Below are 27052 nucleotides of genomic sequence, written 5' to 3' on the forward strand. Positions count from 1 at the left end.
CCTAATTACAAAAACGGCTACCTTGCAGACTCTAAAAGTAGGCCTGCATATTACTAAAGAGAAAGGTAAAACATTGCAAAGAAACAAAAATTCAATTAGGCTAACTAACCATGTTTAATTTCTAGCCCTTATTGTAAATATCACCAATGGGTATACTTGTGAGCGAATCACATCGCTAACACTAACCGTAGTTTAAACCTAACTTTAATGATTAAGATAATCTCTTTTACAACAATTTAACGTAGTAAAAGTAATTCGATCACATCCCTAAAATGTATTAGGGCATGTTTCTTCTTCTTCACGCTCTCTCTTTCTACTCGACCATAATAAAAGCAAGCATAAAAACATCAAACTTCTCTCGTTTTGTTTTACTCCACTAAGTTTTATCAGCCTCTAAAAATAAAAATAGCCTATCAAAGCTTTTCTTATTGGATAATCGCTGTCACATGAGCGCTCGCGTATCGATACGACGTGGCTCGGCGGATGCAACATCTGGAGGTATCGATTCCTTCGACTCGTTTTTGCAAACAAATGTAACAGGCGCAGTTGTGTGGCTGGAAAATTGTTATCAGTAGAATATATAAGTAGAATTTCAGTTGTATGTCGTCTCCTAGGCAGGGGCGGAACTACAGTGCCGCCAGACCCCGCAATGCGGGGGGGGGGGGGGGGGGGGCAACGCCATTTAGGGGCCCACAGCCGACCATATATATAACAAAAAATATAGTTAAAAAAAATTAATTTTCTGTCATTTTCGACTTGATGATTGTTTTGTAAAAGATTACCGTAGCTGCGGTTGGGTTATACGCACTTGTATATTCTTTTTCCCTTTTTTTTAAACCACTGTGAAAGCCGAGTCCTCTTTCTCCTACAATCAAACTTATCAAAGATAAGCAAATGTTCAAACCACTTCCATGACTTATTTCCCATTATAAATAGTCAAATAGGGATACTCATAAGCTCCTTTTAATAGATTTGAACTAAACAAATTAAAAAGCAATTACTTCTCTTAATTATTATTTTTTTAACAAAAATACTTACTAAAGAATGACATTGTATAAAAAGGAAATGTATTTAAAATTAATAAAATAAATCCAAAGAAACGTTAAAATAAACATAATACGAGACACCATTACTTATACAAAGCTTTCATGATTTATGTTTTTTTCACCGACCAGAAGTTAAGAGGCTTACCAGCAGAAATAAAATGTAACTGATTTTCCCTAAACGTACTAATACACTTACACACATGAATTATGTTGTAATTTGTATTCATTAAAAATAAATTTAAAAAAAAAAACCTGACAGGGCAGCAATAAGTATTCTATGTTCGTATTATGTGTTTATATATATATATATATATATATATATATATATAATATATATATATATATATTATATATATATATATATATATATATATATATATATATATGGGGGGGGGGCTAAAAATTTTTTTGCGGGGTGGCCTTTTTTTTTCTAGTTCCGCCACTGCTCCTAGGTCTAATAATAGTGGTACAAATTTACATCGGTGGTGATTGGGTAATGGAAAGTGGTAATGGGTCACTGGGGAATTGAAAGACAGTGTTTCTTTCAGACATTTTCTCCGGGAGCTTTGTGATATTAGGGTGGACACTTAAAACTTTCGGGGAGGGGGGAAATTGCATGCTTAAATTTCCGGGGGGGGGGTGGGGGGTGGGGGGGGGGGGTGGAACACTACTTAAAATTTATATTTTGAATAAAAATTATATATCAAAAATTTGGTTTCGTGGGAGGTGGACGTGTTTCGGGGAAGGGGTGGGGGTGGTGGTGGTCTAAACTGTTTGGGGGGGGGAGTGGTGGGGTATTGTCGTCGAAGAGATGCCTGAAAGAAGCTAAGGAACATGGTAGTTGGGGTATGGGAATTGATATAAGGAGGATGGGAAGTGGTATTATAATTAGGGGTATCGGGGTTGTATGTATACGGTTGGGAAATGAATCAAATGATGTTGGGGTTATGGTAAATGATATTTTGTTTGTGAGCAGCTTGGCGGTAGAAAGAGTGTTTTTTTTTGTAATGGGAAAAGGTAAGTTAAAAATGTGTACACTTAAATCTTCTAGGCTAGTGAGAAAATCTTGAAATGCGTCTACCCAATTTTTCAATACAATTCTATACAATTAGAAACAAAACATGAAACAGTTGATTCGTTGTTCACTGCTTAATAAATATAGGAATTTCTAATCTGTACGAGTGTTATTTTAGCTTTTAATTAATATTTGTCTAGTATTTCAGGTGAAAAATGTTAAGATTAAGAACCGAATATTTGTAAATTATCATATTTTATATTTCTTTCTATATATTATTGCTTTAATATTGTTTCTATAGATGTTTATATTATCAGTGTTCACATTTCCAAAAAAAATATATTGATACACCAGGGTAAAAGTAAACCAAGATTAAACTACACATGGTCGAGCATCACCGACATGAGTACAACCCCACAGCAGAGGCGTAGCGACCCTTCCCGGGGACAAACTTTTCGATTTGCACCCCCCCCCCCCCCTCGAGATTTCGATTTGCACCCCACCCCTCAAACTTCCGATTTGCACCCCCCCCCCTCGAGATTTCGATTTGCACCCCCCCCCCCTCAAACTTCCGATTTGCACCCCCCCCCCTCGAGATTTTCATTTGCACCCCCCCCCCCCTCAAACTTTCAATTTGCGCCCCCTCAACCTTTCAACTTATTTTTCCAACCCATTTTGGCGCCCCCTAAGCTCGGCGCCCGGGGACATATGCCCCACAGTCCCAGGGCCGTTGCTACCTACGGTCGTCTAGGGCGCCATCCCTATGGACGCAAAAAGTTTAATCGCTATTATCAAAAAGTACCTGATAATTAATAACTTTTATAAAGGTATAGCGATCTATTTCGGCACCCATGATGAACTTTCAATTTTGCACCCCCATCCCAAAATTAGGTCTATATAGCCTATATTTATTCGCGATAGTGAAAATGCAACCCCACCTCCCTAATTTGGAAAGGTCGGGGCGCTTTTTTACCAGTCACTTTGCCTTTTAATTTGGTGTCACATAATTGATGTAGAAAACGATTGAATACGTTCGTAATTTAAATTTCGAACATTTCAAACGGTTATCTAATTTTAATTGGGCGTGTAAGTCTCGTTTTCTCTGACTTTGAATTCGAATTCTGTCCTGGTGTATAGAGTTTGTAATGACGGGGTGTTCAAAGTATTGTACTTGTTTGGTAAGTTTTGATGAATCGTTTAGATTTGGGAGTAACGGCGGAAGGCTGTTGCTGATATGGTTTCGTAGGTATACAGTGTCGAAGTGTTAAAGTGTCATCATTTTTATTCGGCTGTTTTGTAGATGAATGTCTAGTGGAATCTGATTAGTAATAGAGAAAATAGAATGCAGTTGATGAAGTATCGTAGTTCTGGAGTTCGGGGGGGGGGGGGGGGGGGGAGTATTGATTCTTTCGGTATTAAGATATCAAATTATATTGACTGTTAAAGTGTAGTAGTAGGTCCAGTGAAATCGTTATTGATTGGTATTATCGTTTGTAGAACTTGGTGAAGTTAAACGAGGTGGTGTCGTAGTTCTGGAGCATCGAGTCTAGTTATGTTTAGATATCGAAGTTTGATATGTGTTGTGAATGTAGTAGAGGATATCGAGTAGTCGAGTTTATCGTAAGTAAGATTATTTCAATTCAGGACGGAACACACTACTAAGAAGGGTAGGCGTTCTCTAGTTGAAAAATCTTTAGTTTTTTTTTTTATAAATCTATATTACCACTGTTAAAGTATTAATATATAATATTAAATAGGATGGAATATATAACTAACCATAACTTCTTTTTTTCGAATTATAAGTTTTTTATATTTAATCCATAATTCTAGCAATGTCTAACACGTGTAACCGTGTATGATTTATTGAAAAGCGTCCCTTTATTTAGGGGATCCAAAATTTGTCTCAAAATTTTGTTAATTTTCTATTCTGATGGATACCGCCAGATGTATGTCATCAAAATTAAAAAGAAGTATGTTATAGTAAAGCTACAGTTTTTGGACTTTCAAGCAAAACCTACAGTTAAGTATTTAATAGGTTAAATATATTGTTTTTACAAGCTTATATAGCTATTATACAAGTTTTCTTATAATTATTAAGTAATGAAATTTAGAAAGTTTTATTGTGTTTTTCAAGCATGTCTTAGTTACCCTTGGTTAATTTAGCTATTCTTGTGAAAGTTAATTCCCTTGAATAAAATTTTGGAAAATGGATTTTCAAATGGGAGATTATTCGTTGCTTAACTTTACATTCATTTAAAATTCCTGCACCTTAGGTTGACCGCTTACATATAAATACAGTTTCACGTTATTATTTTCTATTGTAAAAATTATACTGAGCTTAAGTACTAAACAAAATAGTTTGGTAGGTTTTTTTTTTTTAGCTTTATCAAGTTGAAAAACAAGTACATCAGTAGCCGTTGTAGATTACAATGCTTAATGTTAGTAGACATACAGTCTTAGTAGTAAATTAAACATCTAATGAATTGTCTTTTAATATTTTTCACCCTCTCTTAAACGGTTCATATATAACAATTTTAGGCTGGAATCTATAACATTTATAACCTTTTATTTTTCAAAAACAAAAAAAAATCGTTACATAGCCACACAATATAGACATTTTACAATTATTACTAAAGACAGTTAAGCTTAAAACAGGTAAGTTCCGTTTTGGAACTCACCTTGGGAGGACTGCAGAGAGCCCAACACTACAAGAACTGTTTTTTTAGTGATTATTTTCAGACTTTTTTCTCCCGGGAGGGGAGGGGGTGGGGGAGCACTTAAAATTTTCTAAGGGGGAGGGGGGGGCTGTGTCGTAAACTACAAAATAGACTCGTGGACGTAGCAACAATTTCAATAAAATGTGATTACACTTGCAAACTGGAATTGAAGGAATTAGTACAAACTTTTGAGACGAAGGAGGCAAGTAAAATTTGAATTTGATGTCTACTTATAACGTGTATGCAATTGATAATAAATAAATATGTCATTTTTAATTAAATCTTTTCTTATACATATGTTTTAAAAAACTAATTTGTGTGAAAGTGGGCGTTTTAATAAGTTTTGCCTAAATAAATGGACAATGTACAGTCCTGACAACTATCTGCACAATTTCTATACAAAAGCTGTCCTGTTTTTTCTACAGAACAATATAAAACAAATATAAATCCACCAACAAACTTTTTTAGTCAAACATTAAGGAAATAAGTGAAAAATATCGGACTACAAAATAATTGTTATAACATTACCTCTAAACTATTCTGTTTTAAATGAATAGGAAAATAAAACAAAACAAATATGAATAATACTGGTGCATACTTTTGTCGTAATTATTCTCTACACACTTATTAAATAAAGTAAAAATTGTACAGACTCATGTCTCTGTGCTAAACTCACCGATTAAGAGATAGGGAAAACATACGTATGTGAGTAAAATTTTGTTGCGCGTTATAAATGAAGGGGACTTAATTCATTTCACATTTTAGAAGGGAAAGAACTTACAAATTCTTTTGTAGATTAAAGTGTGCCTAAGCAAGACAGAAATAATATAGAGCTATTGAATTATTATATCAATTTTTCAATAATAACTAAGAATTGTGTACATAACATTTAAGAGATAGGCTTCAATGTTACAAGCATCTTTAAATGCTTTTGTATTTAAAATCATATTAAAACCATTTAAAGATGACATATATGTTGTCATATACGTTGTGACTGACATTTCAGCGAGTACTCACTAGATCTAATAACACCCATGAACAGATCATTTTTTTTTTAAATTTCTATTTGATAGTAAGAGAAACTCCCGCCCCCCCCTCTCCCCCCACAGAAACCGGCCTGGCGGATATATCAAGGTAGCATTCCCCAAACGCCAGGGGTCAATTTTGAGTCTTGGCAAGTTTTGGAATGATAGATCAGTATGAGTATTACAGAGACCCCTCTCCCACTGTCGCTTCCATTTCTGTCCATGGGTGGCTACAATGTGAACCCCTGACTTCGCAGCTAAGGACTGAGCACAGTAAACTAAGCAGTCAAGAGAAACCGAGTCTGCACACCTTATTTTAGTCTAGTTCTTATGCCATTTTGTTTTCTCCATTTAATTACTATACATGTGTGAAACCATCACATAAATTATTATTACTATTTTAAATGTTTAAAACCATTGAATTAATAATTTAAAAAAAATAATAATAAAAAATTTGTTTTAGGACTGCTATAGATATAGATGTTTGAAAGGGAAGAATGTTTGATTTGATGTGACTCATTGTAATAACATAACTTTTTCGGTTGCTTAAAATTTGTATCATTTTCATTCTCTGTAATCCCAAATTTATTTCAGCTCTACTTAAAAACCCAAATCCCCCCCCCCACACACACACAGCCCACCACGCCGATGGAAAAAAAAAATCCCTTGAATCATCATTTAATTACACATTCGCATTTTTCGGGGTTTTTTTATATATTATTTTTTTTATTTTTAGACGTTTTGTATTAGATCTATGCATAAGTAAACCATCTTAAATGAATGAAAGTAGGCTACAAGTAAGAAAGAAATATTACTATTGTAAATCTGTATCAGTCCTCACAAGACGATGATTAAAACTGAAATACTAAAGCGAACATGCAAGGCAAACTGACCCTGTAAATTACATCACTGAGGCGAAAAAAAATGATTTTCCGTGTTAACTATTTGTTTAAATAAAAACAGATTATTATTATTTAACCAAAAATAACATAAAAGACTGGAATAAATGTAAAAATTTGAATGATCGGAATGGGAGGACGTTTTTCTTCCTGTGTAATTAAATGATGATTCAAGGGATTTTTTTCCCCGGCGTGGTGGGCTGAGGGGACGGGACGGGGGGCGGGGGACGGGGTGGGGGGGGGGGGGGGAGGGTGGAATTTGGGTTTTTAAGTAGAGCTGAAATAAATTTGGGATTACAGAGAATTAATATGATACAAATTTTAAGCAATCGGAAAAGTTATGTTATTACAATGAGACACATCAAAGCAAATATTCTTCCCTTTCAAACATCTATATCTGTACAGTCACAGTTTTTTTTTTTTCTTTTTATTAATTCAATTGTTTTAAACCTTTAAATCAGTAATAATAATTTATTTGATAGATTTTACACAGCATCAAGGATCAAGGACATGAACATCAATTGCATATATAATAATCAAAGGGAGAAAATAACATGGCATAAGAACTAGACTAAAATAAGGTGTGCAAACTAGGTTTCTCTTGACTGCCTAGTAATTTTTTTTTATTTTCATATCTTTTTTATGTTTAGACGTTTTGTATTAGATCTATGTATAAGTAAACCATCTTAAATGAATGAAAGCAGGCTACAAGTAAGAAAGAAATATTACTATTGTAAATCTGTATCAGTCCTCACAAGCCGATGATGAAATCTGTAATACTAAAGCGAACATGCAAGGCAAACTGACGATGTCAATTACATGTCTGAGGCGAAAAAAAAAAAAAAATAAAAATAAGTTTTTCTTCCTGTTTTACTTTAACTCTCTTATTTCAGATCTGAACCTTGATATCATGTATACCCTTCCGACATCCGGAAAAATTGTATCCCTATAATTGTAATCAAACTGACACCATTATTTATTTTCAGAAATGGAGCTCACTCTTTGTAAAAAATCCAGTATAATATGTACATATCTTTAGAGTGATAGAAATAGTTATCAATGTAAACCTACAACAGTCCTCTCATGTCGAATAATGAGCATAGTAATTCACTAGCGGAAGAATTCGGAACAAGGAGAATATACGCCATCAATATTACATGTCTGAGGCACAGTGGCGTAGCGAGGTCGGGTGTCACCCGGTGCGGTGGGCGGGGGGTCGGCGTGGTCGAGTCGGTAAAGCTCATGGTTGCTAAACCGAAAAGTCTCGAGTTCGAACCCTCGGGCAGATGAGGCTCGTTAGCTGGGGACAGCCACTCTTCTAGGAGAGACAACTCCAAAATTAAACAACTGCTGCCTTGTAGTTTGTTCTTGGTTGGACAAAGGCTATGGAAGCAAATCCAAAAAGAAAAGCAGGCTGAAATCGGAGTCAATGGCCTCAATGGCGCATAACCAGTTGACACGTAACGCTTAATTGTGTTGATAAATTAGAACAAAGTCTCGAGTTCAAACCCACTGGCAGATAAATCTCGATCCCCATTCAACACTAATAATTAAGAACGAAGAAGAAGAAGAAGAAACCCGGTGCGGCACTTAATGGTGTCACCCCCCCCTCTCCAGAGGCGTAGCGACCCTTCCCGGGGAAAAACTTTCAAATTTTCGATTTGCACCCCCCTCAACTTTTTCTCCATATATTTTGCTATTTTTTGCCTTGGTGTCACGCCCCTGCTGAGGCATATATTAAAAGATATATTATAGTTTTAACTTATATCTAAGGTAGTGAGTTAAATTATATTTTTGTAATGACTTCTGCTACTCTCATGGTAACTTTCTTAAATTTAATATTAGGTTTCTTTTGATCTCAAACCAACAAACTTTCATGAAGTCACTTTTTTTACTTTAAATACATTCTCTTAGCGATTGTGACTAAAGATGGTTTTTAACTTAATCTGCTCGTTGTTTTAAAAATGAAAAAAGATATTGGCTTTCATCGAAAGCTGCTATAAAAAAAATAAAGCGGGAGTGATCTCCCTTAAACTTTCTTGAATATTCTTATATAACACTACGGGGAATGCAACTCGGGATATAGACATGATTTTTAATTTTTAATTACTTAAACTTTTAAAAATCGAATAATATATCGTAGAAAAAAAATTGCGCACCAACTGAACAGCAAACAATGTTTGTATAATAGTGCGGAATATTAGTACTTTATAAATTCAAAAAGCTTAGAGTAGTTTTCCGTAACCGGTGTGAATTTACCATTGTACCCGTGGGACCCTTATTACCACGTCCTAACCATTACCTTTACCCTAAAAGTTTACCTTTATTTAACGCCTACTCGTAACCATTTACCAACCAATACTAGTACCACATTTTAAAGTGTGAAAAGAACTAAAACATGTGTGTGTCAGTGTGAACTCTATAACCTATTATTTCCTAAAAACCTACGTTTCCCATAACTATAATTTCCTAATATTTTCCCATAACACATTGCATTTGTAAAGAAGCTTACATTTTAAAACACCCATACTCTTCATGACCAGCCAACCGAAAACTTTGAAATCCGTGTGCCAATCACCGCAAGGTACAAGTGTTAAAATTTTCATTTTTTTTTTCCTCATAGCTATTGTGACACGAATTATGACACGAATTAAGTAGATTTGAGAATAATACATCCACAATCACGATTTTAAACTGCTATCATCGGTGTATGCTGTCTTCTCGGCTTTCTTTGACTTGTGAAACAGATATTTATTTTACGAAAAGGCTCATACTGCTAGTTTTGAGAACCTCTATTGACCCGGATCTGTTATTATAGTTTAAGGGTGCTAGCTTCTAGTTTTGAGAACCTCTGTTTATTGGCCGCGTTATGTTTTAATAGCTTAAATGGTGCTAGCTGTAAGTTTTGAGAACCTCTGAGTTTATTGGTACGGATCTGTTTTAATAGTTTGAGAGTGCTAGTTGCAAGTTTGAGAACCTCTGAGTTTATTGGTATGGATCTGTTTTAATAGTTTGAGAGTGCTAGTTGAAAGTTTTGAGAACCTCTGAGTTTATTGGTACGGATCTGTTTTAATAGTTTGAGAGTGCTAGTTGCAAGTTTTGAGAACCTCTGAGTTTATTGGTACGGATCTGTTTTAATAGTTTGAGAGTGCTAGTTGCAAGTTTTGAGAACCTCTGAGTTTATTGGTATGGATCTGTTTTAATAGTTTGAGAGTGCTAGTTGCAAGTTTTGAGAACCTCTGAGTTTATTTGTACGGATCTGTTTTAATAGTTTGAGAGTGCTAGTTGCAAGTTTTGAGAACCTCTGAGATCTGTTCAAGGATAATTTTTGAGCTCATTACTGGGATATTACCGGCGGGCACCATCTAACGGTCCATGGGGCAAGTGAAGTAGAGTTCATCTGTTTGTTACCTCGGCATATGAAGGGATGGTGTGGTCATACCTATGCGTTTTATTTTACAAAAAATTGTATATCTACCCATCAGAGCTGGGTTGATGTTGTGAAAATATGGTGTGTATGTAGTGTATGTAGTGTGTATGTCGATTTTTTTTGTGGTATGTATTCCTATGTTGCGTGTATGTAATTTGTGTGGGTTGTGTATATGAAGTTTTCTTCTTATTTTTTGTGATGCTAGATTCAACAGTGTGCGACATGTTCTGCCTATGTGTGTTTTTAAGGTGTTACGCTTTTACAATAAAACTTTTCTTCCTTCAATGTAGAAGAGCGCCCACAGGATCCCCCAAAACCAGTTTTGAACGAACACAAAAAAAAAAAAAATTTCCCTACCGTACGAAGCATGTTGTAGCACAATTTTTTTGTATTCATGTGCAAACAAACACAGACAGACAGACAGACACACACACACACACACACATACAGACAGACACACACACACACAGACCCTACCTGTTTATTTAGCGACGGAGGCAGGAGAGTTTTAGGATAGAAACAGTGGCGTCGCTAGGTCGGGTGTCACTCGATGCGGCACCTTCATGTTGTCAAAAACATATTTGTTCTATATATCTAGCAATTGTTTTGTTTTGGTGTCGCCCCCCCCCCCCTAAATGGTGTCACCCGGTGCGGTCCCCCCCCCCCGACTCCGCCTCGCGACGCCTCTGGTTAAGAACCCCCCCCCCTCCCCCCACCCCCAGATGTATCCCGCAAAGTAATAAGAGATCTCACGTTAAGATTCAGCCGCTGTCAACTGTTAGTTCGCGTTCATTGTGTCCTTTGAAAATATGGGGCCACAAAACATCCCTTTTTATATTTAAACTACGCCCCGCCTCTAACCCGCCCGCTCTCAATGACTCACTGCACCTAAATCTTTGAAATGTAGCAATGAATGGTTGTCAATTTTGTCGCATTTTCTTCATTTCGGCACGCTAAACACTAATGCAATCAACTTATTAAACAAAGTCTAGTATAACACAACAAATTAAACTTAGTCTCATGAAAGAAAACACATTAAACAAAGTCTAATACAGCAAACCACACTAAACAAAGTCTAGTATAACAAATCACATTTAACACAGTCTAGTATAACAAATCACATTTAACACAGTCTAGTATAACTAAGTACACCGTACAAAGTTTACTATAACAAACTACTTTAAACAAAGTTTAGTATAACAAACCACACTAAAGAAGAGTTGTATAACAGAAGATATAAAAAGTGAAAATATATGACTTTATTTCCCATTAAAAACTTAGCACTTGACTCATACAAACTTGCAACTTAAATAAAAATATTTTCAATAACAAACAATGACATACTACAAGATAAAACAAAATAGTGGCATTTTATATTTTAAATATAATGTTAAATTATAACTCTTTTATTAGATTTATATATATACAATACACGATTAAATAAACGATAGCCTTGCAATTAAAAAACAACAAAAAAAAACAACATCGTGTTAACGGGTTAAATAAATATGTAAAAATAAAACCGACACCATTAAAGTTACTAGATAGCTCGAACTATTTTATACAGTGCAACATTGCGTAAGTAAAACGCCTATTATGCCTACTAAGTTACTGGCCAATAGAATCTACAGAAGGTACTTTTCCGTTAGGGCTCAAAGTGTTAAGGTTAGGTTTGTGGTTGTTTTGGTTAGATAAAGGTTAGGTTTTCATCGCCTATAAAAATAGAATGATACTAAGCGATGAGTCTTTGGTACTCCATAACGGAAAAGAAACCCGAATTTAAAATTCTCGGTATGGTGACATTAACATACACTCTACTTCATCTGCATAGTCTGTTTAGTTGTATAGTCTAGATGGGTTCTTTGTATAATTAGATCACACTCACGTTCAGACAAACTGACGAACGGATGAATATATGAAATTAAAGTGACAAATGGACGATATATAAAAAGTGATAAACGGACAAATATTTGAAAATAAAGTAACAAACGGAAAAAATATAATTAAAAAAAAGGACAAAGGGGTCGTCCCGAAATGACGGCACACTCGGGGAAGGGGGGGGGGTGTTATGATGCATGTTGACTGGGGAAATCGGTGCGCAGGATTGATGGTGCGACCGTATATTGAACGAGTGAATGTGTGACGAGATACGAAAGATAGTGACGTTTTAGGTTAGAGAGTTGGTTGCTATGAGTTTATGTGTGAGCAGTTGAATCCTTATCGTCGGTGTGGAAGGACGTGTGTTGTTGTAGATACGAGATTAAAATATTCATACACGGATTACTTGGTTCATCTTATCTCTAAGCGTCGTAGACTCGTTTGAATGTGACATAACCTAGTGGTTATCAAGGTGTAATACTCTCTCCCTGGTATTGGAGACGAGTGAAATGGTAGCTGGTTGAATCAAATAAATAAACCCTCTCACTGCACTGCAACATAACCATAACATGGTGAACCCAGTTATAACAGGGGGGTGGTCCGTAATTTTGTGACGGTGTGTGATGTGGGGGAGGGGGGTTCAGATGGTGTGACGTCACACTTTTGCATCATAAAAAAGCAATGTTAGAAAACGAATTTTAGCCGTTATTTCGTGTTTTAGAAAATTGTTTTAATAGGAATTTAGACAGAGTTTAGACAAGATTTTGGAAAAAAATATCGTATTTTAAGAAAAATTCAACTGCAATTTTGAGGGAGGGGGGGGTGGTTGTAGGCTGGGGTGTGACGTCATTTTAGGGGGGGGTCTAGTTTTTTGCGAAGATGTGTGACAGAGGGGAGGGGGGAGGTAAAAATCGTCAAAAAGCGTGACGTCATTTATGGATGGCCCCCAAACGGACGAACAAAGTAAAATGACAAATGGAAGAAAATGTGAAAACAAAGTGCCGTACAGAGGAATGTTCAGATTCTTACAGTATCACGATGCTTAGTGCGAGACTTTTAAGTAATTTAAAAAAAATATATAATTGTCAAGCTGTGTAAAGTGTTGTTGAAATATAAGTGCAATATAAACAGAAAGTGATATTTCAACGCGTGGAGTGGTAGGATCGGAACCCGGTAGGTTTAAAACTGCTCTGTTTTACTCCGACTATATTCTGTATCTCTGTCCAGTGGCGCAGCGAGGTCGGGTCGGGTGTCACCCGGTGCGGCACTTAATGGTGTCACCCCCCCCAGAGGCGTAGCGACCCTTCCTGGGGACAAACTTTCAAATTTTCGATTTGCAACCCCCCCCCCCCCCCTCAAACTTTCGATTTGCACCCCCCTCAAGTTTTTCTCTATATATTTTGCTATTTTTTGCCTTGGTGTCACCCCCCTAAATGGTGTCACCCCCCGCCCCCCCCCCCCTCGCTACGCCCCTGTCTCTGTCTACCCCTGGCGTTGAAACATCACTTTTTGTTTATATTGCTATTGAAATAGAACACAACTTATATAAACGAGATGTGAAGTGTGAAGGCTCATGTAGATACACTGTTTAGGGCCCAAATCTATTGTCCTAGATTAGCCACTGGGTCATATAATTAACATAGTTTTCATTCAAAGCATGATTAGGTATATAACATAAGTTGGTGTTAAAACTGATTTGTTATTTAGTCAAAGACAGGATCTTAAAGATAGAATATAAATAATATTTGTTAGTTTCTGCTGTTAGTTTAAGATAAATTAAAAACGTAATTGTATTTATTTTTTGCTGTATTTTGCTGTTGTTTTTGTTTCGACAAAATAGTTCCATGTTTTTCATGAATCTATATTCGTCTGTTCTTAACTGTACCGTCTGTTTTCTGTTTTTACGAAGTGCATTTATCTGCCACATACATCTACATATGTTTCTACCTGCTTTCACACACCTCTTACAGTATTTCTTCTTCCTCTGCGATTCAGAATCTCCTGACAAGCTGGGCCTACTTTGGTAGCATAGCAAAAGTATTTTTGTCAAACAGCTTCTCTATATTTGAAATTACATTATAATAAAACACGTTATTTGTGGAATTCCTACGATATTTAAATCCAGGTTGAAATAAACTCAAAACTGAAGTTGTTCCTGGTCAATATTTTTCAATGTTTGAGAATTTAACACCGGATATAGAGATAGGTTTTGGCTGAGTAGAAGAATTAGTTTCTAGCGAGTCCCGGGAAGAAAGTAGTTGTGTGTCACTACCTCGATAGAATACAGTGATCGCTTTCAGTTCATGCGTGCAGTGCCAAGTCTACAATATCAGGCTGTCGTTTCGAGGCTGCAAAAAGTGACCCTGTTCTCTGCCTGCTTGAAGTGTCAAGATCACAGGGTAAGGCTATAACCTCTTCTTCGTTAGCCTTTGACTGCCACCCGATGTAGCCTATTTATTGTAGCCTGATATAGCCTTTATTGAAGCCTCGTGTAGCCTTTTCACGGCCAACTGATGTAGCCTTTTATTGTAACCTGATGTAGCCTTTTATTGTAACCTGATGTAGCCTTTTATTATAGCGTGATGTAGCCTTTTATTGTAAAATGATGTAGCCTTTTATTGTAGCCTGATGTAGCATTTGATTGTAGCCTGATGTAGTCTTTTATTGAGGCCTGTTGTAGCCTTTTTATCAGCCTGATGTGCCCTTTCGTTGTAGCCTCATGTAGCTATTCACAGCAAAGTAATGTAGCCTTTAGCTGCAGCCTGATATGGCTACTCACTGCCACTTGATATAGTTTTCACTGCAACCTTGTATCGCTTGTATCTGCTACCACTGCTCCCAGCTATAGCCTCGCCTGCCACTGCTACTCGCTACCACCTGTCAATGCTACCACCTGTCACTGCTACCTGCTAGCGATGCGGGGCTGCCAGGAACACCACCTTCTTCCTCTGGCTCCCCCCCTGCTGCACCCTGGCACCGTACACCTCGTGTATGGGCCTCGACACCACCGTCCTGCTGGCACTGGATGAGCGGGGACGAAACCCGTCTGGAAACACAACAAAAAGTTACATTTAGCATGGTTTTTTTTTGGGATACAATGGTATGGCGGGGTTGAATGGTAGAGCTTACAACTGCTAAACCGAAAGTCTCGGGGTTCGATCCGTTGGACGTCGCTGAGTCCGCCCAACTCTAATGGGTACCTGACTAACGTTAGGGGACACTATCCCCTGTATGCCGAGGTAATTGAAACATATTAACTCTACTTCACCTGCCCCACGTGTCGAACGTGGAAAAGATAATTGTGATGCATGATACCACTGCAGTATGTTTAATAAAATGTAAGCACTATTAAATAATGCGACTTTACAAACAAGTAATGTTTTACAATTTATAATAATATTTAACTATTAACTATTGACGTAACAACAACTCATAACTCCAAAAGTTGGTATTGATGAATTATTTTGGAGTAGTTCATCTTAAACCTTTCTAGAATACATGACTTCAAATCATAATTTAATATATCTGTAGAACTGGCCTAATTCGTATACAAATACTCCTGCACTTAGTATACGTGTTCATTTTAATTTCGAATCTACTGTTTCTCGAAGGTTTTTATATTTTTTATTTTTTATTCTTCTTATTGTTTATTTCGACGAAGACCTGCATTCGAAACCGTTAATTGTTTTTGATTTATTTTCCAGTTATTATAAAAATTCATTCTTTCTTTTAAAAAGTTGGCTCCCTATAGACTCTCTACGTTTGATTCCACTGTTTGCAAAATGAAAAGGTAGCGAACAAATACAAGAAAACGACAAAGCCTACTGACTATTGTAAACTGCCGGCTGCGTCGCTTCGGGACTAGGAACACTTCCGTTTCCGTTCTCGACGCTCTTAGTTCTGAGGGCGGCAACTCTCTCCTTGTAGGCGTTACTGGTGCTGGCTGGGATTGGTTTCTTCGTGTACCGCAGCCCCGCCCCCTTCTTCTCCGTCTGGGCACTGATGCTTCTTAAGTCGTAATCGTCGTCTGCCTTTCCTGGTGACGTAATGGTCGAAATTTAGTTTTAAAAAAAAAAAGAAGTCAATATTTGAAAATGGCAGTCCATGTGTCAAGTGAAGTAGAGTTCAACTGTTTCTGGGAGCTCGGAATATGAAAGGATAGTGGTCAGCACTATGCCCTGCCGCCTTTACTTTCCCTAACGCGAATTAGTTACCCATCTGTGTTTAATGGACTCGAAGATGTTCCACTGTTTTGAACTCGGATTCAAACTCAAGATTTTCAAGTTAGCAGGCTGGCGCTCTAACGCTAAGCCACGCTGTCTCCTAGAAATTAAGTCTGAAGTTTGATACATAGCTCCACAGTTTAAAAAACCATTGGATATTTGCTGAATGGAAATCAAAGCATAAAGCCCCCCCCCCCTCCCTCTATCCACACAGTGATGGACCCAAGGATAGGACTTCCTCCTATACAACATGGAAAGGAGGGAGAAAAGTGAGAATACAACTAAAAACGTATCTACCGTTTTGAAGAACCATTTTTTTTGTACTCTAATGGCTGTTATGGTAAGAGATAGGGATAATGCCAGAAGTTGGGGTGGGGGGGGGGGGGGGGGGTGGGGGGGAGGGCTCAACGTGGCCGGACAGGAGAGTGTGTGGTTGTCTACTCCAGAAGTCCCGATTTCTCACCACGTTACCGGGGGACAACAACCTATGTAGGAGAGACAACTCCAAAATCAAACAACTGCAGACTGGTCGTTTGTTCTTGGTTGGACAAAGGCTATGTAAGCAAATCCAGGAAGTAAAGCATGCTGAAAACATTGAGTTAACGACCTAAACAGGGTATAAAATGTTGATACTTAATACTTAATTGTGTTGGAGAAAATCCCGTAAAACATTACAATTAAGAACTAAGAAAAAGTAGTCCCGTCTTCATTTTCGATAGTTAATAACCAAATTGTTTTTAAAGATAATGTTTATTTTTTTGTTTACATGGTTTTTAATGTTAACATTTTCCAAATAATTTTATCATTATATCAACCGTATATCACAATTATGTGCATGTAAAACTATTTGCAAATTAACTTTAGTTCTAGAAAAATGTTACCGTTTGCAGACGCCGCTGGTACTTCGCTGTAACCAACAGCACCACTGGCGTCGTGGTCGTGGTGTGGTGGTTGGGAGTTGTGGTGTGGGTGAACTGTGGGGGGATGCTGGAAGGTGACGGTAGGCCTGGTGGAATACAGGAGGTAAAACTTGAAACATACAAGACAACATTTATGTAGCTAAGCTTAAATAACAGTATTAGAGCAACGTTAACATATATGTAGCTACACTTAAATAACAATATTAGAGCAACGTTAACATCATCTTCGTCTAAACTTAATATATAATGTGAAATACACTTTTATATATATATATATATATATATATATATATATATATATATATATATATATATATATATATATATATATATATAATATATATATATATATATATATATATATATATATATATATATATATATATGTGTGTGTGTGTGTGTGTTCGTATATATATATATATATATATATATATATATATATATATATATATATATATGTGTGTGTGTGTGTTCGTATATATATATATATATATATATATATATATATATATATATATATATATATATATATATATATATATATATATATATATATGTATATAAAGATACACATTTCTTTTTTTCAAAAATAGAAGCTAAACATATAAATTCTATATTCAAATAATTTACCTACTTATAAATACGAATACTAGGGTCATATCCCTCCGCATGTAAAACGATTACTAGGGCACTACTTACCTGCTGCCCGGCACATCACGCCGCCTGTAGTATTCCTCCGCGCTGATGCCTGTTGTTTTCTCCAGGAGAAATTTGATGGCGTGCATCTCCTCCGAGAGGGAGTGGATGTCGTCACGGAGGGTCTGGAGGGAGGAGGAGGAGGAGATGTTGGACTCGTTGTCCCAATCGGCGTCGTTGATCGCGGTCTGAAAATAAAAGCATTAAGTTATATGAGAACACTAGCCGTCCCGGCCAGGCCCTGCTCTGGCTTCTGTGAAAAACCTTTCTGTTAAAGACCATTACCTGTGTGTTTAGTAATCATCATAAACCCGGCATTGCCCAGCCAAACCACAACCAACCAAAACCAAAACAACAAAATGCAAACATAACGCTAACACCATTACAAATACAAACGAAAACAAAAACCTAACAACAAACATAACCACAAACACCAATACAAACACAAAGAAAAAACAAACAAAAAAGCAAACGAAAACAAAACCTAGCAACAAACCCAACCACAACCACAAACACCAATACGAACACAAAGAAAAAAACAAACGAAAAAGCAAACGAAAACAAACCAAATACAAACGCAAAACCAACCACAAACACAAACCCAAAGAAAAAAACACAAACGAAAAAGCAAACGAAAACAATGGTCTTGGTGTGATAGATAGGCTTTAAATTATACGAACATTTGGTCAGGGTATGAAAAAGTGGCTTCAAGTTATATGCGAACATTTGGTCAGGGGATGAAATAGAGGCTTTAAGTTGTACGAATATTTGTTCATGGTTTGACAGAAGGTCTTGAAGTTATACCCATATTTAGTCAAGGTATGCTAATATATGGTCAGGGTATGAAAGCATGATGCGTAAATACCTAATTTAGCGCATGAGCTTCGAGTACCCCTCCCCTATTTTAATTCATATATCATTATTCTTGTTTGCAAAAAAGCGTCCCCTCCCCCATCGGCAATTAGGAAAGACTTTAGACGTTTATTACATGTAACAGGCCAGTAAAGTTTTTAATCTAGGGTCACGCAACTGGTGTCAAAAACATTTAAACAAGTCTTAATTTGTACGCCTACATGTTAAGTAATGTAGTTCAGAATAAGCTTAAATTTTTTTCAACGCTCGTTTAGCGCTCGCTTAGGTCGGCGCCTGTGATGCTACACCTAGCTACCTACGCCTATGTATGAAGGATGGTTTCAAGTTAAACGAATATTTGGCTGGACCCTTAAAGAAGTGTAAATTATTAAAAAGTATGACCAAAGAACAAAGAGACTTCGTTACAACATGAAGTACTAATTGATTGGAAAAGGCTAGACAGAAGTATACAAAAAGCTTTAAAATATTTCCTTTTTAAAGTGATGTGTTTTAAGCGTAATTTTTTTTCTAAACTGAAAATAAAAATATTTTAAGAATAAGATGATCGGTGTAGTATTATTGAACAGTGTTTCTTCCAGACTTTTTTCTCCGTGTGGGCGATTGAAATTTTCAGGGGGGGGAGGGGGGGGGGGCGGTAGACTTTCTTGGGGGGGGGGGGGGCGGACACTGTTAAAAGTAGATATTTTCTTTATAAATTATATAAAGTTAATTTCGTTCGGGGGGGGGGGGGACGCTTTGCCCCCCCCCCCCCCCCCCCCCCCCCCCCGAAGAGATGCCTGGAAGAAACTATGTTATTGAATTGACATTAATTTTTATTGAAGAATTTTTGTGGACTTTTAACAAGTGGGCTATCGATCGAGCCGAAATGACTTATGGGAAATTTTGCATTGAACTTTTTGCGTTTATTATCGGCTGTTGTAATTATGCTCAAAATTGGGGCTGATATAAGGCTTGTAGGTCACCAACTTCTCGTTCTCGTACTTGCCAGCTAGTATTTTTTTAAATCGTAAACAATGATGGACTACAAGATGCAGACTACCTTAAAGAAAAAATTACGTTAAATGGGATTTTCTTTATAAGAAGCATGCAGTTTTTTATTTATTCGAATCCGTAACAATTTGTTCTCAAGGTAGTTACAATATTAATTTAAGGTTATTAATAGCCTAGGCCTACCGATAATTAATGTGATTCTATTATTAGTATTTTTTATTTTATTTGGGGTACCCTTGGTATTTTAAAATTTTGAAGCGAAGCACCGAAACAAATAACCGCCATGTTTTTTTTTTATCACCAATGGGAACCACGTTTAAAACTTTCAGTGTAGTTGGAAATTCGATCTCTCCTTGGCTGACATGATTTCAAATTTTTTTGCGAAAAGGAGATTACAAGCCCTATTTTGTGGTCTAAAATTAAAAACGTAAAATTTTAAAATCTTTAATGAAGACGTGTGCAGGGCCGGCGCTACCTATAAGGCGAACTAGGCAGTTGCCTAGGGCGCTGTCCGTAGGGGGGCGCCAAAATGGGTTGGAAAAACAAATTAAAAGTTTGAGGGGGGGGGGTGCAAATTGAAAGTTTGTCGCTACGCCTCTGATAATACGGAGGCACGAAAAAAATTGCGGGTTGGGGGCGCTTTTAATAAGTTTTGCCTAGGGTGCTAAATAACCCGGTGCCGGCACTGGACGTGTGGGTACCTTAAGGAACGTCGGCACGTCTGTTTCTATTCTCATTACGCAACATAGCCCTAACCTCAGCCATAACCTCTTTCCTAGACTCCATCACAGTTCTGACACTAACCAAAACCACGAAAGAGAACTTTTTTTAAATATAAATCTTTTCAATCTTTATCTATTTTGTAGGATAATTGATGGGAATCGGATTCGGGATATATCCTAAGAAGAGTACTTGAAATAGGAACATATGCACAGTAAATCTGTATTCTTACCTACACACTATCTTCATTTACTATATACACACCAATTAACTGTTTACTCATTAGTATGCTACCAATAATATTTTGACTTCATGTAATTCGTAATATAGCTTATCTTTCCACAAACATTATATTTCTATTTATCTCGAAATTAATGTTTCTTGTATGATACCATTGTAAGTCTACATTTAGTATACACCATTGTAAGTCTACATTTAGTATACACCATTGTAACTCTACATTTAGGACACACCATTTTTAACTCTAAATTTAGGACACACTATTTTTAACTCTACATTTAGGTTATACGATTGTAAATGTACATTTATTATACACCATTGTAACTCTACATATCTATATATATAATTCTCTTCTGGGAGCCGTTAGAAAACAAGCTGCAAGCGCCTCCTTACAGTCCCCTCTCTTTCTCTCTATCACTATCACTACCACCCCCACCCAACCCCCACATGGTCTGGTGAGTTGTGGTCACGCTAAATTAAATGTTTACAAATCGTAGAGCCGGGTTTAGTGACGGCTAATAGGGGCAGATCATTTAGTTTGAAACGATTTTAAACTTACAGGAGGTAACTAAGACGAGGCTGCTAAGAGGGGGGGGGGGGGATGTAAGGTCGGGGTTAGGGGAAAGGGGGGGGGTTAGTGTTTTAAAGCAAATATTTTCAGCGGCAGCATAGGTACTGTCGAATTCACAAATTATGAATTACTGAAAAGTAGAAAATAAAACAACCAAATAGCGGCGTATGATACGCCGCGGGTCGGCTCGTAGGATATACTATTGTAAATCTACATTTAGTATACACCATTTTAACTCTACATTTAGGACACACAATTTTAACTCTACATTTAGGACACACCATTTTAACTCTACATTTAGGACACACCATTTTAACTCTACATTTAGGACACACAATTTTAACTCTACATTTAGGACACACCATTTTAACTCTACATTTAGGACACACAATTTTAACTCTACATTTAGGACACACCATTTTAACTCTACATTTAGGACACACAATTTTAACTCTACATTTAGGACACATCATTTTAACTCTACATTTAGGACACACCATTTTAACTCTACATTTAGGACACACCATTTTAACTCTACATTTAGGACACACCATTTTAACTCTACATTTAGGACACACCATTTTAACTCTGCATTTAGGATATACGCTTGTAAATCTACATTTTGGGTAAAATTCACGTTATACTTGTATGTCAAACATTTTAACTGTGTCGATATATTTACCTTTCAATATTGTCTAGTTTGTTGTACATTTTAAAATTGATGTATTACCTGCACGCCAACATTGAAAGCCGTTGAAGACCCGTGCCCTGCCGCAGGTTCCCTGACTACCTGCGCCTCCTGCGGAGCGGTAAACACATCCCCGTCAATGACGTCACTTCCGTCAGAGAAATGACGCCTACTCCCCTCAATGTTATTCTTAGGAGAATATCCGTTCTGATAGGGGCGAGTACTCGACGAAAAACTGAATGTCCGCGCATAACTACCGGGAGTGGCGCTGTGGGTGGGAGTGTTTAATTTCAGACTTCCGGTTCTTAAAACGGAAGCCGGTCTGTTACTCTGAATACGTTTCTTCTGTTCCTGGTATGTTCGCACTATGGCCTGAACGTCGCCTTCAGAACACGTACATGCCATGATGCTAAGTGCTGCTTTCTCGTCCTTGTAGATCACGATCAAGCACCGTGGTTGGTGACTACTGAAGCAGATCTCACGCAACTGGCTGAAAGAAACCTCATGAGTTTTTCTCTTTTTCTTCTCGTCGATTGGAACCTTGTCGAGGGAAAGACCGGAAGTCGTGAGAGTGAGTTTGCAGGACATTGCCGGCTTGCCGACGCACTCGTTGCCTATCTTGCTCAGAAGTTGATCGTTGATGTTGTGGCCAACCAACCACACACCGTGAAACTCCACGAGTTTTTCAACAAGATTCGTGGCCATTTTTTGTTTTTTGAGAGCCCTCTATGTGTTTTTTCAAATACACAAAGCTACATCCAGAGATTATGGTTAGAATAACATACGATTTAGGATGAGAGTGGAAGGGATTCGATCCTGCAGCACACAAGGTAGTCAAACTACAGATGTGGTTTGATTAAGTTTGGCATATCTCAAAATGTAGAGCACTCTTCAAGAATGTTTTGTTTTCTGGCACTAAAGTAGATTTTTAAATTTCTCCATTTTTATATTGTATCTGTGGATAGAAATGTACATTAATTTATATGGCAAAGGCAAATCAGCAAATACAAGGTTTGTTTCAGACATTTATCTAGTTGGGGGGGGGGGGGGGGGCGACACCTGAAGGTGGGACGGAGAGCGGACATTGAAGTATTTATTTTTATGTAGATTCTATTTCATTAAAGTATTTTTTTTTATGTAGATTCTATTTCGTTGAAGTATTTATTTTGTATGTAGATTCTATTTCATTAAAGTATTTTTTTTTATGTAGATTCTATTTCGTTGAAGTATTTATTTTGTATGTAGATTCTATTTCATTAAAGTATTTTTTTTATGTAGATTCTATTTCGTTGAAGTATTTATTTTGTATGTAGATTCTATTTCATTAAAGTATTTTTTTTTATGTAGATTCTATTTCGTTGAAGTATTTATTTTGTATGTAGATTCTATTTCATTAAAGTATTTTTTTTTATGTAGATTCTATTTCGTTGAAGTATTTATTTTGTATGTAGATTCTATTGCATTAAAGTATTTTTTTTTAATGTAGATTCTATTTCGTTGAAGTATTTATTTTGTATGTAGATTCTATTTCGTTGAAGTAATTATTTTGTATGTGGATTCTATTTCATTAAAGTGTTTATTTTTTATGTAGATTCTATTTCGTTGAAGTATTTATTTTCTATGTAGATTATATTTCGTTGAAGTATTTATTGTGTATGTAGATTCTATTTCGTTTAAGTATTTATTTTGTATGTATATTCTATTTCATTTAAGTATTTATTTTGTATGTATATTCTATTTCATTTAAGTTTTTATTTTTTTTATGTAGATTCTATTTTGTTGAAGTATTTATTTTGTATGTAGATCCTATTTTGTTGATGTATTTATTTTGTATGTAGATTCTATTTCGTTGCAATGACTGAAAGAAACTCTGGACAGATTTTTAAAAAGATAAAACTTAAATCATATTAATAAATCTTTTAAAATATTGTCTTAGGGATGTTTTGAAAATGATAATCGAACTATGTAATCGAACTCCAAACGTTTTTGGATGATGGAAAATGACTGCATTAGACATCTTTTTGTTGATCATATGAACTACTGAGTTATATTACAAAAAAAAACAACTATTTAATTAGTAATCAATGGGCAGGTTAAGGTATACCCAAGAAGCAATCGTGTGAAAATGTATTAATCTAAAAAAAAAGATATCGTGGTTTATAACATTAGAAACTTGAGTATAGCATTTATAAATAATAAACATTAAAATAAATAAAATATCTAGATTTTGATTACATTTTTGGCGTTTGGAAATCGTTTTATTAAGGAAGTTGTCTTGACATATTCGCACTAAGGCTTTGAAATTTCTAACTCGGGATGATGGTGCGAAATGACAAGATAGATCTTTATCTTATTTGGGTATGGCGAAACTCACTTAAAAAAAACACGACTTGATATTTTCTCCAGTTTGAAAGATAACCCGGCTATTTATATCCACCAATCAGCGTACAGTTTAAAAATGCCTATCATTAGCTCCATAGGCGACAAGTAGTGATTGACCTCCTATCTTTAGGCCCTAACCAGTTTGTGTTGGAGACCCCGGCCCGTGTTATGCCTGGGTTCGTTTGAAATGTTTTGATAACTGCACAGTCTATCGTGGTATACAACACTGGTTATGTATGGAATGTTTTATGGGACTCGCAACGAAAGAAAAAATAACTTGTAATGGCGGTTTTTTTTTTATTAAAAGGGAAGCCACTCTAAACTAGTTATCAGGGGAAAACATTTCTATTAAAAGATTAGCGTTTTGAGATCTATCAAATATAATACATTTTCATATAACAGGACTAGTCATTAGAGAGGACTGACGAACTTGTTGCTAATTAACTTATTCATTCGTTGGCCTAGCCCCGCCCCCAACAGCCTGCCTACGCTGGTTTCTTTTTTACTGATAGATTTGATCTAAAGAAATTCTCTCAAGTATACATTTTTTGAAAAGAGAAAAAAAATAGTTAAGGTGGTGGAAATAAAAGACCTACTGTACAAGAGTAAAGGTCATCAAAGAATTTTGCTGTAACGTGTTATTAAAAAAAACCGAGTTAAAAAAGAGATAAACAAAATATCTATAACTTAAAGAGAAGTTTTGACTGTCATTATGTCACTGGCTAATCGGTATAGGTGTTTCGTTTAAATTTATTTCCCAGGGAGGGGGGGGGGGGCTGTTCAATTTTCCGGGGGTGGGGGGGGCATGGGTAAAAGTATATATTTTCAATATAAATTCTATACTTTCGCCGTAAAATTTGTAACATCTGACCAGTTTCTAAACAGCGATTCGAACGAAGTTTCCAGAGAATTTCATGTAATAAGGCAGGAATTCCTCGCTTTAAAAAATAATGGAATCAAATAAGTCTTTTAAAAAAATTTAAATATTTCTTTATTTAAAGACTGGAGCACGTGATTGGACGATAGAACGCACGACTAATAGCTTGAAGATCTCGAGTTCGGATCCCAGGCTCCATGTACCCAGCACTCTCTGATGGGAAGCAGACTCACATTATTGACAGTAAGGCGGATAGGTATAGAAATAACACAACAATTTCTTCAAACAGACACAGGTGAACTCTACGTCATCTGCCATCAGACTCACATTATTGACAGTAAGACGGATAGATATAGAACTGACGGCACAATACATTCAAACAGGTACAGGTGAACTCTACGTCATCTGCCATCTGACTCACATTATTGACAGTAAAGACGGATAGGTAGAGAACTGACTACACAATACATTCTAACAGACACAGGTGAACTCTACTTCATCTGCCATCTGACTCACATTATTGACAGTAAGACGGATAGATATAGAACTGACGGCACAATACATTCAAACAGACACTGGTGAACTCTACTTCATCTGCCATCAGACTCACATTATTGACAGTAAGACGGATAGGTAGAGAACTGATACACAATTCCTTCAAACATACACAGGTGAACTCTACTTCATCTGCCATCAGACTCACATTATTGACAGTAAGACGGATAGGTAGAGAACTGATACACAATTCCTTCAAACATACACAGGTGAACTCTACTTCATCTGCCATCAGACTCACATTATTGACAGTAAGACGGATAGGTAGAGAACTGACTACACAATTCCTTCAAACATACACTGGTGAAATCTACTTCATCTGCCATCAGACTCACATTATTGACAGTAAGACGGATAGGTATAGAACTGACTACACAATACCTTCAAACATACATAGGTGAACTCTACTTCATCTGCCATCAGACTCACATTATTGACAGTAAGACGGATAGGTAGAGAACTGATACACAATTCCTTCAAACATACACTGGTGAAATCTACTTCATCTGCCATCAGACTCACATTATTGACAGTAAGACGGATAGGTATAGAACTGACTACACAATACCTTCAAACATACATAGGTGAACTCTACTTCATCTGCCATCAGACTCACATTATTGACAGTAAGACGGATAGGTAGAGAACTGATACACAATTCCTTTAAACATACACAGATGAACTCTACTTCATCTGCCATATTGACCGTAAGTTCCGAAAATGTAATTTTAAAAACAAAACTGCAATAGAACAGGTGAGACTACTAGATATATGCACAATATCAGGCGGATGAGTTGGTGTTTTTATTGACTGTCATACGGTTTTGTTTACTTTTTACTTTCTCGTATATACGAAGTATAGAGAAAGTCTTGTAATCGTGCAAAAAAAAAAATCGAGGTTTTTACAAATCTCGACGTTTTACACCTCACTGATACGGAAAAACATAATTTTGCAATTTTGTCCGTATGTCAGTGTGTCTGTGTGTGTCTGTGTGTGTCTGTGTGTGTGTGTCTGTGTGTGTGTAAACACGATAACTTGAGTACCGTTACAGCTAGGTTGATGAAATTTCTCTTCTCAAATATTAGTAAAGGTATCCAATAGGTACTAAAGTGACCCACGCTTTTCTTTATAGTAATTCAAATAGTTGTGTATAATTTATTTTCTACTTTTTAGTGCATTATTACATAAATGCTTGTTATTAAAACGTTTTTTATGAATTTTTTAAAAGTTTAATTAAACAAAAATCATGTCTATATTCCGAGTTGCCATCCCACGTAGTGTTATATTAGAATATTCGAGAAAGTTTA

The 27052-nt window shown here is 36.4% G+C and overlaps 1 protein-coding gene across 1 annotated transcript; it reads right to left on the reverse strand.

Annotated features, from left to right (window-relative positions):
* Positions 1 to 13487: 13487 nt before the first annotated feature.
* LOC131930571 (uncharacterized) lies at positions 13488 to 22883 on the reverse strand. The gene is made up of 5 exons (XM_059287111.1): positions 21974 to 22883; positions 17853 to 18037; positions 17115 to 17239; positions 15840 to 16046; positions 13488 to 15056 (listed from the first exon to the last, which is right to left on the reverse strand). Exons 1-5 carry the CDS (start codon positions 22634 to 22636, stop codon positions 14920 to 14922), a joined length of 1317 nt encoding a protein of 438 aa, XP_059143094.1. The 5' UTR covers positions 22637 to 22883; the 3' UTR covers positions 13488 to 14919.
* Positions 22884 to 27052: the final 4169 nt, after the last annotated feature.

Source organism: Physella acuta, unplaced genomic scaffold, assembly GCF_028476545.2.
Source record: "Physella acuta isolate Inbredline_101_S28 unplaced genomic scaffold, ASM2847654v3 ptg001805l, whole genome shotgun sequence".
NCBI classification, from domain to species: Eukaryota; Metazoa; Mollusca; class Gastropoda; family Physidae; genus Physella; species Physella acuta.